We start from the raw sequence: 14,053 nt of genomic DNA on the forward strand, positions 1-14,053 counted from the left end.
GAGATTACAGAACAAAATGAAATCAACACTGATTTCTCTTCAGTAATAATTTTCACATTTTTAAGGAAATACAATGTGTCTAAAAAATTCCAATTAAAGAATTATTTCAATACATTTGGAGCACTATTAATCAAACACAAACCCATGTGACAGTTGAGTTGTCAAATTAATCGACTTATTTCATCATCTTATAATTACAGAGATTTGTCAAATAAATTGTCATATAGATACAAATTTTGGATTTCAATTTTGTATGTGTAGCATTATTATAATTAAATTTACGAAATTATTTATTTTTAAGGGTATTTTAGTTTAGAAGACTGGATTTGGCCATAGAGTTTTTGTATTATTTTGTTCTCTTCTGGACCTTTGGAAACTTATTTGGTTACCTCCGACATGTTATACTATGACTAAAGTGGAGAAGCCAAAGTTTTGTGAACCCTTAGCAAATCTCAAAGTACTTGCAGGCACTGTTTTAAAAGCCGGACCGGACTGGTCGATCCAACCGGTTGGACCGTGAACCGGTCACGTGTTCGGTTCAAGTCAGCATAAAACCCGCTATTGTGTAATAAACCGCTTTAACCTGTCATTGGACCGTGTAAACAGTGCTGGATCGCCGGTTCAACCGGACCGCAAGAAAAACTGGCCCAATCTGAAAAATGAAAAAACCCTAAATTTCTCACTTTCTCCCTTTGCGATACGCATTTCTTCTTCCTCAGTTCCTCTATGCGCAAAAAACTCTGAAAAAATTGAATGAAATCAAGAAAATATGAAAAATATCACAAATCAAAACTCAATCTTGCTGAAATCGCAACCATCCCTTGCTGAAATCACAACCATTCGTTGTTGAAATCGATCGCAACTCCAGTTTCTGAAATCGTGATGACGCGTTCCTCCCTTTCTGGAAATCTATGACGTGTTCCTACCTCGCCGCAAATCGACGCATGAAGGCTGATTGGCATGCATGTCTTGACAATCCAATTTGATTCAAGGTGAGTTGTAATCTTCGGGAACTTTGCTGTGAAATCTGAAATGTGTGCTTTCTCTTTGTCCTTTTTTAATAGAGAGTAAGTTTGACTGTTTGAGCTACAATTTATTAACAGAATTCGCACCCCATTATCCGGGCAGTACTGGATATTTTATTATACAATTTTTAAGCAACCGTTTGTTTGGTGCTGTTGCTGTTTGGGTGGAAGTGATGTATGGAGATTATTTTTGGCATGGAATTCTTTCTGACTTTGTTTGGTGCTGTTGGTGTTTGGGTGGAAGTGATGTATGGGAAGTATATATTACAATCTTAGTACTCTCAAATTACCCTTTCTGAATGATGCGTTGCAGATAGTGGATTGTTTGTGAATTTTGGTGACATTTTGCCATATGGATTCAATCATTTGAAGGCGTGTCTTCGGATGTCCTTCAAGCTCTGTGATTTCCAAACTTATGAATTATTTTTGCCTTGGTTGTCATATAATTTTATTTGTATTAATAAGAGGCATTTTCAGAATAGAATTCAAGCCATTGTATAACTTTTATATGCAAATAAAAAGATCTACTTTATGTTTATTTTATCATTTTTGCTTTTGTTTTGAAATAGTGTGAATCCAGATTTTGAAATTTTACTCATCCCTTTTATCATTTGGAAGCCATAAACTGTCCATGCTTTAGTGTAAAGAATTGGGGACAATGTACAATCCCAGTTTGTAGCCATTACACAAACTTATTTATGTGGGTGTTGTAAATATTTTAATCTTGTAGTAGTTGTAATACAAATAAAGTTTCAACAAGCCAGTTGTAATGGTTGGGAGGCCAGCTTTTAATTACTCAACTTACTGGAAGAGGAATTCGAAATGTTAGGTTAGCACTTAGTAAATAACAGTATGATTTTAAAATGTGCTGATGTCATCATGATGCGTGATGACGTCACCGGTCCAATCGACGGTCTAATCGACGACCGACCAGCAAAGCAGGTTGCTCTCCGGTCTGGTTTTAAAACAATGCTTGCAGGGTATTCTTCAAACATAAAAACTTTGTCTCAATAGATAATTTAAAGATTTATGGTTTGAAATCTAATGACTGTCATGTACTTATGCAACAATTGTTACCGTTAGCCATTAAATTTCTTTTGCCCAAGAATGTGAGACATGCTATCATTAGGTTAGACGGAGCAATTCTAGGTAGAGGTCATTAAACCACACATCAAACACTCTGTTTTAAAACCCGGACAAGACCGGTCGGTCCGGCCGGTTCAACCGGGAGCTAGCCTTTACTTCGGTCTAGGTTAACATAAAACTGGAAATGTTATTAAACTCGTTTTGGACTGGTAATGGATCGGTGGAACAGTACAAAACCGTTGGTCCGACCAGCCCGAGGCTTAAAACCGTTTGCTATTTTTGGGTATCTAATCCAAAAAAATTCATATTCCTAATTCCTAAACCAATTTGCAGCACCGTTTCATTCTTCATTTCATTTGAATAAAAAAACCAAATTGTATCTTCCATTTTCATCTTCAATTTTTCTTCACTTACTCTAAAATCTACTGGTAAAGAAGAAGAAGTAAGGGGAGGGGAAGGAAGAAGAAAGAGAAGAGAAGACAAGAGAAAGAGTAAGGAAGAAGATTAGAAGAAAGAAAAGAGGAGATGAAGAGAAAGAGAAGGAAGAAGAAAGAGAAGAGTAGAGAACAATTACAGTAGAGGAAGAAGAAAGAGAGAAAGAGAAGAAAGAGACGAAGAAGAAAGAGGAAGAAGAAAGAGACGAAGAAGAAAGTGACAGGGAGTGATGGGGAAAGAGAGAGAACAAAGGAGAAAGAAGAAAGTGATGGGGAGTGATAGCCTGATAGGAGAGAGAAAAAAAGGAGAAAGATGGAAGTGATGGGGAGAGAGAAAACAATAATTCATAATAAAATCTGAGGGTGCATTTGGTTTATAGGTAAATTTTAGGGATATATTTACTGGTTTTCAAACTTATAATAATTAATGGAATTGTTTAAAGATGTGACTGCTATATACCGGTCAGACGGATTGGACCGGTCAACCCGTGAATCGGCCCCTTGACCGGGTCAACAAACGGTCTAGTTTTTAAAACAATGATCAAACGTGTCAAAATGAAACAATTGTAAAGCTACACAACAGAATACGAAGGGATAAAATGTATCTATATAATTATTATTAATAGACATCCAATATGTCAAGATAGAACAATTAATACAAAGCTAACGTGCCAAGATGCAACAATTTTAGGGAGGTCATTAAACCACATATCCAAAATATCAATTCAACCTGTCAAGATGGACAATTCTAATACACAAAATGAGTTTTACATGTCAATCAACCAAGGGTGTGGTTCGGCTTTATATAAATATATATATTGTAAGAAATATAAACTAGTACGGACTAAAAGCAGTAAAACATTATGGGGCTAAAAGGTAGTTGAGGTATGCACAACAAATATCATACGATATTTTCTTGTGTTTTAATTTTTAAATAGGAACACGTTGGAATTTCTTGTTTAATAAGGGGTATTCCCTGCAATTCACTCTAAGTTGGTNAATAACACATATGGGGTCGATTCTTGCTTTTTAGTATGTAATTAGTAAATAGTAAGTTATGGGCTATATATAACTCGAACGTTAAATTTTATCAATTCTCTGGAGCCAGATTTGTATCTATATGAATCGATATTATTTCATTCCAGTTCCTCTCCAATACCTCGCAAGGAAAATCTCAAATTGGATCCCAAATTGACCCCCCTTTTTTTTTTTTTTTTGGTGACTGGAGGTATCCAAGTCAGCTTACGTATACTTCAACTAATCCTTCGAGACCCTGAAGTTGACAACCGGATTAGCCCTTCAATGACTACCCCTATCAGTGTCTGTAGGGATTCGAACTCAGGAGCTCATGAAACCTCATTTTGCTCTTTTACCATCAGATTACCTAGTGGTGGTTCAATTGAAGAGTTAGTGTGAGCTTATTTATTGGTTACTCGGCATCCCAGATTTATGTATCCAATTTGATATCTTCGTTGGTTACTCTCCAATACCTCCCAAGGAAAATCTCAAATTGGATACCAAATTGACCCTTTTTTTTTTTTCTTGCGATCGGAGGTGTCCGGGTCAGCTTACGCATACTTCAACTAATCATCGGAGACCCTGAAGTTGACAACCGGGTTAATCCCTCAGTGACCATCCCTATTAGCGTCTGTGGAGACTCTAACTCAGAAGCTCATGAAACCTCTTTTTGCTCTTTTACTATCAGATCACCTAGTGGTGGTCTAATTGAAGAGTTAGTGTGAGCGTATTCGTTGGTTACTCGACATTCCAGTTTTATATGTCTGATTTGATGTCTTCGTTAGTTACTCTCCAAGACCTACCTCCCAAGGAAAATCTCAAATTGGATCCCAAATTGACCCTTTTTTTTTTTGGTGACTGGAGGTATCCAGGTCAGCTTACGCATACTTCAACCAATCCTTCGAGACCCTGAAATTAACGACCGGGTTAGCCCCTCAATGACCACCCATATTAGCGTCTATGGGGACTCGAACTCAGAAACTCATGAAACCTCTATTTACTCTTTTACTATCATACCACACCTAGTGGTGGTTCAATTGAAGAGTTAGTGTGAGCATATTCATTGGTTACTAGGTATTCCAGTTTTATATATTCGATTTGATATATTCGTATCCGAAAACCAACAAATTAAACGTTTCAATTATACTATTGAATCATTCTAGTGACTTATAAAAGGGGAAACCGCGTTTTCCATTTTTGTTAAACACATTGTCTAGCTTGCAAGATAAAACAATTGCAATAATTATAGCTTGAAAAATCAAAATAATGTTTGCTAGCTAACGATTACCAACCTCATTAGCTGAAATTTAAAGGAAGTGGGCGATTGAGTAATTAAACGGAAAATCAGGGGCAAACAGAAATCGAACAGAAAAAAAAAATAAAAAAAACTGCAGAGTAAGCAGACGACTTGACGTAGGGGCTAAATGAAGACGTATGCCAGAGACGACACGTGGTCTTGAGGTTCGTGAAAAGGCAATCTAATGAAAGTAAAATTATTAATAAAATAATAAAAGGAAGGATTGTGATTGGGTGAAAGGCGTGAAATTGTAAGATTGAATCTCAGACGTATGATTCCGTAGGTGGTTTCTGATCTGATCCACTGACACACAAACGGCTGAGGCTATAGTGTTTACTTTGAACTTTGTTCTATTATTTATTTAATTTATTAATTAAAAATTAATTAATTGTAGGGCATATGGTTGGTGCCTAGCTTCCCTTCCATTTGAAACTCAATTATTTTGATCATAAAACTTTGATTTTGTTACAAAGCTTACAACTAATCTTCGGGGGAGATTGGAACAACAATCTATCGTTACGGTCCTTCATTTAAATCGTAGATGCTCAAATAGAGAATCGAACTTGAAACCGTGCGTCTATTCATACTATCCATAACTCGCCATAATCATCTGGGCAACGAACGGATGGGTAAGTTAGGACTTCAACATTAGAGTCTTCTAAAACAATAATTAATCTTCATAACTAAGACCTTAATATAAAATGCAATTTGCCATAAATTTGGAAGGTTTTCAGACTATATATACCAGAGACTAGCATAACAACCCATTTGAAACTCAATTATTTTGATTATAGAATTTGATTTTGTTACAAATAAATCAATTATAAAGTTAGGACGGACACTAGCTTACTACTAATTCTCAGGGGAGATTAGTATAACAACTCATCGCTACGATCCCTTATTTAAATCGTGGTTGCTCAAATGGAGAATCGAACCTGAAACCGTGCGTCTATTCACGCTATCTCCAATTCGCTAATCATCTGGACAACCAACATATGGGTAAGTTAGGACTTGAACGTCAGAGTCTTCTAAAACAATTATTAATCTTCGTAATTAATACCTTAATCTAAAATGTAACATGCCATAAATTTGGAAGGTTTTCATACTATATATAGCTTTGTTGACCTTGGTGCGATTGTCCAATTAGGATTAGTCAAATATCCTCACATAAATACTAAATTTTCTTTTAAATAATATTTATTATCGATTTCAACTAGGCATTTTTTTTTTTTAATAACTCGGGATATCTGGACCAGCTTGCGCACACCTCAACTAATCATCTAGGGCTCTGAAGTTGATAGCTGAATAAATTCTCTCAATGGTCACCCCTATTAGTAGCTCAGATGGATTAAACTCAAAACCTCTTGAGTAATATACCTAAGAGTCATAATTGACCGCTGTAACAATAGTGATCGAGATTCTTTTTACATTAATATAATGATTTGGTAATACCGTTTCATATAAATATTATATCTATTAATCTCGAGTAATACTACATATATAATATTATGTGACAAAAGATGATTTGATAATACCGCTATTTATATGTGCAGTATTATTCATTAATCTCAACCTCGATGAATTGTTTGGAAAGAAACGACGCAAGAACACTATTCCATTTTAGGGAAAAAAAAAGTACAAATAAATAATAAAATAAAAAATAATTTTATATTTTAACCAATGTTTTTGTACCATGTTTCATGCCAATAGATTTAATTATTATTTTTATTATAAAATAAAGCCAGTAGTAGCTTGCGTGACATGCCATTAAAATAAATATTAAATTATTATTAAAAATCATAAGGAGTGGAGTGCCCATTTAGAATAACTAGTGGCCAAATCAAAAACAGTTTTAATTAATTAAATTAAATTAATTAATAATGAGATTTTAAAACGCAAAGGATATTCATTGGTTGAGCCTTTTATACCAAACTGTAATTAATAAATAATATAAGCTAAGCCCGGGCCGGCACGTTGGACTCTAGAAGCCGAAAAAATAATATGCTTTTATTCAATAAACTAATTATTAATTCTTTATATTATTCTTTATTATCAACTCATTCAATAAATTAATTATTTTTATAAATCGAATTTGCCAACTGTAATCTTATTTATTTAGGTGAGTCGGTTTTTCATATTTAATTATTTTATTAATTTATTAAAAACATGGATTTCCAAGTTGACAAGTAAATAAATTAAAAATTTCTTTTAAAAAATATGTAATATTTTTTTGGGTCAAAGACACAATTAACAAAACAATTTATGAAATACTTTATTCTTATATCAATTGAATTTATTCATTTTATTTTATTGTATTTTTTGGTGATCGAGAGTGTTCAGACAGTTTGTGCATACCTTAACTAATTTTTCGAGATCCTGAAATTGATAGTCGAGTAAATCCCTTCAATGGCCGTCTTTATTGACAACCCAGATAGATCAAATTTAAGATTTCTTAAACAATACACAAAAGAGTCATAGTTGACCGCTGAATATCCATTTTCTTCACGTATTATGAAATAGTTAAATAATCTCGTTAATATAATAATTATTTATATTAGTTAGGATGTAGTATCGCTTAAATATGAAATAAATTTGTATCTTTAGAGACCATTAAAAATCCCAAAATAAAGAATTTTTTTAATAATCTCAAATTTTTGTTAATAATTATACGTTTTTTTAATAGTTTTCCAAAATAATTATTTTTATGCAATTATTCATAAAAAAAAAATTTATATTAATAGTCAATGAGAAATTGACACGTTGAGATTTTGCAGTTGACAAGTACGCGGAAAAGTCTATAATATTAACAGTCAATGAGATATTGACACGTTGTATTTGCAAATATTAGTGAAATAATTTTAATTTAAAAATGTTAAATTTATTTTCTGGTGAGGGAAGTGGGGCCTCTTCTAGCTTTAAAAAATCAGACCATTTATAAATACAATAAATTCCCCGGTTCCAAATCCATGACCTGATGATATAAGTGCTGACGTGGCTGGGTCCCATTGGATAATGGATGTGGGAGCCACAAGGGACTCATAAGTCTAAGAGAGTTTCTTGTCTTTGTGTTTGGTTGTCTGTGCATGTTTTGTTCGGTTGTTAGAATATCATTAACCCCCCTGATGTTTAACTGAATTTTAAATTTCCTCTAAATTTTTTAGATAACAAAAACGAAGCATCGTCTAGTTTTATATGTTAAAATAAACGGCATAAAGGCAATTCGATTAAATATTGATTAACTTATAATAGTTTAAGTTTTAACGGTTAATCGACAGTAGGGAAATGTTTGTTATTTTAGAAAGAGCAAACGACATATTCCTACCTAAAGTTTAGCAAAATCCCAAGTTGATACCCTTAGTTGTATTTATTCTAAATTTTCACCCTTAAATTAATACAGTTAGTGACTATTGGAGGTGGTTAGAAACGGTGAGTGACCTCAGTAAGTGAAGGTATGAGTTTTGTAAAAGAGGTTGCGAGGAGTCTAATAGTGGTCTCGGAAGTGATTTTGCACTTTGGAATCAGCAAAAAAAGTAAAAAACCATTAGTATGGATGCTACTAATGTGAGCCGTTTTTTGCTAACATGAGCACATCTTCTACCAAAACAAGCGCTGACACACTTTAGCATGCTAATATATGCTATACTAGAGTGAAAAGTTAGAAATCTGTTAAAATAAAGGAGACGACGTTAGTTTAAGGGTGACAATCTGGAATAAATACAATCAAATATATCAATTTGAAATTTCGGTAAACCTCGGATGCGAATATATCATTTTCTCTTTTAGAAACTATAAGGGGACTTTTACTATTACATGGAATCTCATGAGTTGATGCAACTTAAATTATGATGACAATTATTGTACCCTTTGGACACTTTTGAGCTCTCTTTTAACCTAACCTTAATCTTGGGCATTTCTACTTTCACTTTAATGCATAAAAAGCCAAACATGGTGCTCTTGTCTATGAATCCTAAGTTTGGTTTGTGTCAGCTTGCATTTTATTTCTTCATTTGAAATTTTGGTTGAATAATTGGAAAGTGAAAATCCATTCAAAATCTCACTACGATTCCCTCTTTTTAATTCAAATATACCCTTTTAAATATGATCGATCTACTTTTTTTTTTTTTTTTTTTGTTCTTTTGTAACTAAGGTGTCCAGATTAACTTACGCACACCTTAACTAATCATCGAGAGAGACTTGCGCATCAACCTACCGCTATAGTCCTCCACTTAAAATTGTAGATACTTAGAAGGGGAATCGAACCTGAGACTAGGGGTGTTCAAAAAAATGCAAAAATTGAACCGAAAAACTGGTTAACCCAAAAAAAAGGTTCGGTTACGGTTCGAAAAATTTAAAAAATAGGATTTATGGTTCGGTTACCAGTTCGGGAAAAAATAAAAAACGGTTAACCGAAACCAGTTTTACAAATATATATATATATATTAAATAAAAATAAAAATATATATTATATATTAAATAAAAAAATAATTTCATTTTGGACTTTTATTTGTATCAATTTTTAATGTATTGTTAGTAGTGGTTAATGGATATGTATGAATGTTTAATTTTTATTTGGATATATATTGTTTATATTTACAATTTAATTTAGGAAAAAATTAAAAAAAATAAGTTTTATAAAAAAAAAAAAGAAAAACCGGTTAACCGCTTTTGAACACCTCTACCTACGACCATGCACTTATCCATACTATCCCCAATTTGTTTTAACCATATGGGCTACTCACGAATGAGTTCGATTAATCTATTTGATAACAACTTATCATGTAATGCTTCGAACTGGGTGGGGGTATGTGCGACTATTCATATCGATCTACGTCCTTATTTCGGTATGTTATAAACATGTTTTCATGATTTAAAACAGAAAAAAAAATAAAAAAAAAAACCGATCCGCGAAGCTATAATTATTCCATTAATTAAAAGTAGGGGAGGTTTAATTAAATTTTTGGAACACAAGGGATGTGAATCAATTTCTTCAAACTTCAAGAAAGTTAGTTCATTTACTATTTCACCCTAATTATAATATATGTTTAATATTTAGGTTGGAGTAGCTAGTTTATGTCTTTTTATATATGAATATATGACTAGTCAGTAAGCACAGACTGACCCACCCCATCAAGTTTTATGAAGAATAAGTAAAACCCATTGCCATTGATTCAATTATTTTATTTTATTATTTTTTAAATTTCGATACAATGAATGTACATACGAACTAATCACCTAGAATCCTGAAGTAAACGATCGAGAAATCCCTTTAGTGGCCTCCCCTACTAGTGTCTGGACAGACTCTCTCAATAGTCGTCTCTATTAGTATCTGGGAGGACTCCTACTCAGGAATCCATGTGGTGATTCTGGTTCACACACGCATCCTCATTAGCTTATTGTATGCGTATCCGTTACAACAGATGAATGTACATCGAGGGATACACGTTTATGCGAAGTATGTTGAATTAACACGTTTTTATTAGTTGATTGTATGCGCGTCTGTTGCTCAAAAGACTTTCATCTTTTATACATACTTGACGTACATTTGTCGAAAACAACTATACATACAATAAGTAAACAAAGGTATACATGTATATCATATTCGTTTGACATAATACATTCTTATTAGCTTGAACTTTCACCAATATATTGAAGATCTATAAAAGCTCCTCCCATAATCATATTTCCTCAAAATGCAATTCCTTTATTAATTTCTTTCACAAGGACCACATCAAAAGCTCAGCACAATAAAAACTCAGAATAATGGGGCCTCATAGAAAGCTGCATTCAAACGTAGCCAACACACACATTTATTAATTAAGGTTCACATTCATGCATTCATGAATTTAACTTTCTACAAGTGAAATTATTGGTCAAAGAAAGTGATTAATTTTCTCTGTGAAAAAAGGACAGAATTTCATCAGTAACTTGCTCAGCTTTCTCTTGGTGTACAAAATGATGTCCATCCTGGATTATGACTACTTCAATGTCAGGTACAAGGGCCTTAAATTCTTCTCCTTGTATGTAATCTTTTATCCCAAATGATTGATAGCCTGGATTTTTGTCACCCGTGATGAATTTTGTAGGCACTCTGATTTTGGCTCCTTGCCATCCTCCTGTTAGTTCCCAATTCCTGAATCAATTCATGCAGTGTGACAGTTTAGAACTAGAAAAGTGTTCGAGTCCTATATCGATTAAGCACATTTTAGTCTATTGGTTTATAAGATGGGGTAATCCTCTCATTTAACATGACTTTATTAATAAGTAGTCAGACCCATCTCAAATTCTATGATAATATTAAAGTTAGGCCTAGTCGAATTGAGTGTTTAACTAGAAAGTAAGGAGTTAGAGCCAACATTACAGGCATGACCATGAGGGAGAGTGTTCGAGTTATATACCGACTAGACACGCTCAAACCTACTGATTTATAAGAGGGAGTAACCTTGAATTCTATAAAAAAGCAAATTAACTTACATGGCCAAAGCGCGGTAGTAGTTCAAGGCGCCAGTGAAACCAGTTGTGTTGAATTTATTAGCAGAGAGTTGCAGTTCTTCAATGCTAACCCAGTCAGGTAATGAAGATGGAGTCTCGAGAAAGTCTATTACATCAACACCAGGAGGAGCAGATAAATGATCAGGACCATCCAGAAGTAAGAACTTCTTCAATATTGTTAAAGAGTCGTATTTGGAGAATGATTTTTCAGCTTTTCCTGGCTCCTGAAACTGAGTAATGTAGAACCCTTCACCAAATATATTGGCGAAAAATTCAATTGGGTTGAGCTGTGGGGAGCGTGGCCGGTAAGGAACACATAGGCTAACGCATGCTTTAACTCTATCTGGTCTGAAGAGGCAAAGGTATGAAGCAAGTGTTGCACCCCAGTCATGACCCACCACAAATGCCTGTAGGGTTCATCACAGGAAAATTATAATATAAAAGACAGATTACATGATTTATCTTGGTTCGTTCAGATTAAGGAACTACGTCCAGTATTCAAACAGAGAATTACAACGGCAACTCACTCTAGCTCTCAATTCTTTTTCACATTAGGTTTCTCACTATTACAAAATACAGCTTATCCGAATCTAACCCGACTCAGGTCCAAATATTAAGAAGGATCACTCCGAATGAGTCGTAGTAGACAGACAATCCATCAAGGCTAAGAGAAGTATACACCATATCCAAGAATGATGCTGTGGGCATCTTAAGATGCATATTGAAAACATGTTTTCATGTTTTCATGTGGCCTATCACCGATGCTTTTGTTTCCAAAAATGTGTTTCATGCAGCAATACAGCTGGTTCAGTATCAACAAAAACTGTACTGTTTCTCGAGAAAGCTAAACAAACAGAATAATAACGAAAGCAATAAAAGAACACCAGAGTTTATAGTAACAGATATTAAATAAAGTGTCGGTCATCTCTTAATTACCTGTTCTTCTCCAAGCTTGTCTAGCAGGCCAATCAAATCTCCAACAAGGTGGAAAACTGTATAAGATGCGGGGTTCTGAGGGCAATCAGAGTCGCCATAGCCTCGCATATCTGGAGCAACCACATGAAAGCCATGTGCAGCCAAGTGATTAATCTGGTAATTCCAGCAAGACCAAAGCTGAGGAAAGCCATGAATGAGAAGAACAAGAGGTCCTTGGCCTTTCTCTGCTATGTGCATCCATATCCCATTTGTTTGAATCCTTGTATGCTTTATGTCACTCATGGTGGTGATCCTTCCTTCTTCCTGATTTTTACTTTCTCTTATTAATTGATTTGTTCTTGATAACTTTAGAGGATTGAAGTTTTCATATTATTTTTCAATTATGAATGCTTGACTTTTGTTCCCAGCTTTTGAAAATTCCACATATGCTTGCAGGCTACGTTTACTATGTTGTTTAGAAAATTCAGCATTTTATTACTAGGTCAACCAGAGATTTAAGTATTAGGTACATGTTTTTCTTGATAGATTAGGTTTTTTTGTTTTTGGGTAATGCTAGCTCAGCGAGGAGATAGCTCAAACAAACGTGGCGATGGTCAATAGCGGATTCAGAAATTCTTGTTAGGGTGGGCCAAAATAAAATGTAATAGTATATAATACTCATATTATATGTTTTTAGTTGAAATTGTCATAAAAAGAAAAAAAAAATTTGAGGGTGGATTTCAATTTACTCTAGATCCGCCCGTGGCTATGATATTATAATAAAGGGATTCGCACTGGAATTGACGAACAATCACTATCATTATTAGTGTTTATTAGTATGGAATAGAAATTGAAATGAGGGGTGGCCAAGTGGACAAAATTTTCAAAAAATGGTTTGATGAGTGGCTCTAATATTATAATAAACAGACTTGTGTAGAACTCATTCTCAAAAACTAATTCAAGGAAAAAGGAAGCCCAACTAGGGGTGGGATAATCCGGTTAACCGAACCAGTTTATCCAAACCGAAAATCGAACTGGTTTTTCGGTTTGGAGAAAATCCAAACCGAACTGAATTTTCGGTTCGGTTACCGGTTAACCGGTTTTCAAATTATCCTTTAATCCTAAAAATTCTTCAATGTTTCATTTAAGTCCCTAAATTCAAATATTTATTATTTTATATATAATAATTTTTTTGCTTTTATATTTAGGGTAAAACCGGTTTAAAAACCGGTTTTTTGAATTTCACAAACCGAACCGGTTTGTAAAAAAACCTAATTTTCGGTTCGGTTAGATTTGATTTTCGGATTATTTATCCCACCCCTAAGCCCAACCACATATATGTACCGTTCAAGGGAAAAAAATGGAGTTTTGAAGGATTAAAACTATAATGCTTTTCCCTTTTTCAACAAGTTGAGCTAATGCAAACATCTAGAAATAAAGTTATGATAATTTTGGACCAGCTTTTTTATTACTTGGCCAACCAAAGATTTAAGTGTTAGGTACATGTTTTTCTTGAAAGATTAGTTTTTTTTTTAATCGGGCAATGCTAGCTTAGCGAGAAGAGAGCTCAAACAAACGTGATGATGATATTATAATAAAGGGATTTGCATTGGAATTGACGAACAATCGGGCGTGGAATATTAGTGTTTATTAGTATTGAATAGAAACTGAAATCGGGCATGGCCAAGTGGTAAGGCAACGGGTTTTGGTACCTTAGAATCAAACTCTAATTTTTGTTTTGATAAAATTTTTTAAAAATGGTTTGATGAGTGACTCTGATACTATAAAAA

The 14,053-nt window shown here is 33.9% G+C and overlaps 1 protein-coding gene across 1 annotated transcript; it reads right to left on the bottom strand.

The window, feature by feature from the left end:
• Positions 1-10,742: 10,742 nt before the first annotated feature.
• Positions 10,743-12,568, bottom strand: LOC116132337 (epoxide hydrolase A-like). The gene is made up of 3 exons (XM_031417986.1): positions 12,285-12,568; positions 11,331-11,755; positions 10,743-10,989 (listed from the first exon to the last, which is right to left on the bottom strand). Exons 1-3 carry the CDS (start codon positions 12,564-12,566, stop codon positions 10,743-10,745), a joined length of 954 nt encoding a protein of 317 aa, XP_031273846.1. The 5' UTR covers positions 12,567-12,568.
• Positions 12,569-14,053: the final 1,485 nt, after the last annotated feature.

Source organism: Pistacia vera, unplaced genomic scaffold, assembly GCF_008641045.1.
Source record: "Pistacia vera cultivar Batoury unplaced genomic scaffold, PisVer_v2 Contig250, whole genome shotgun sequence".
NCBI lineage: Eukaryota > Viridiplantae > Streptophyta > Magnoliopsida > Sapindales > Anacardiaceae > Pistacia > Pistacia vera.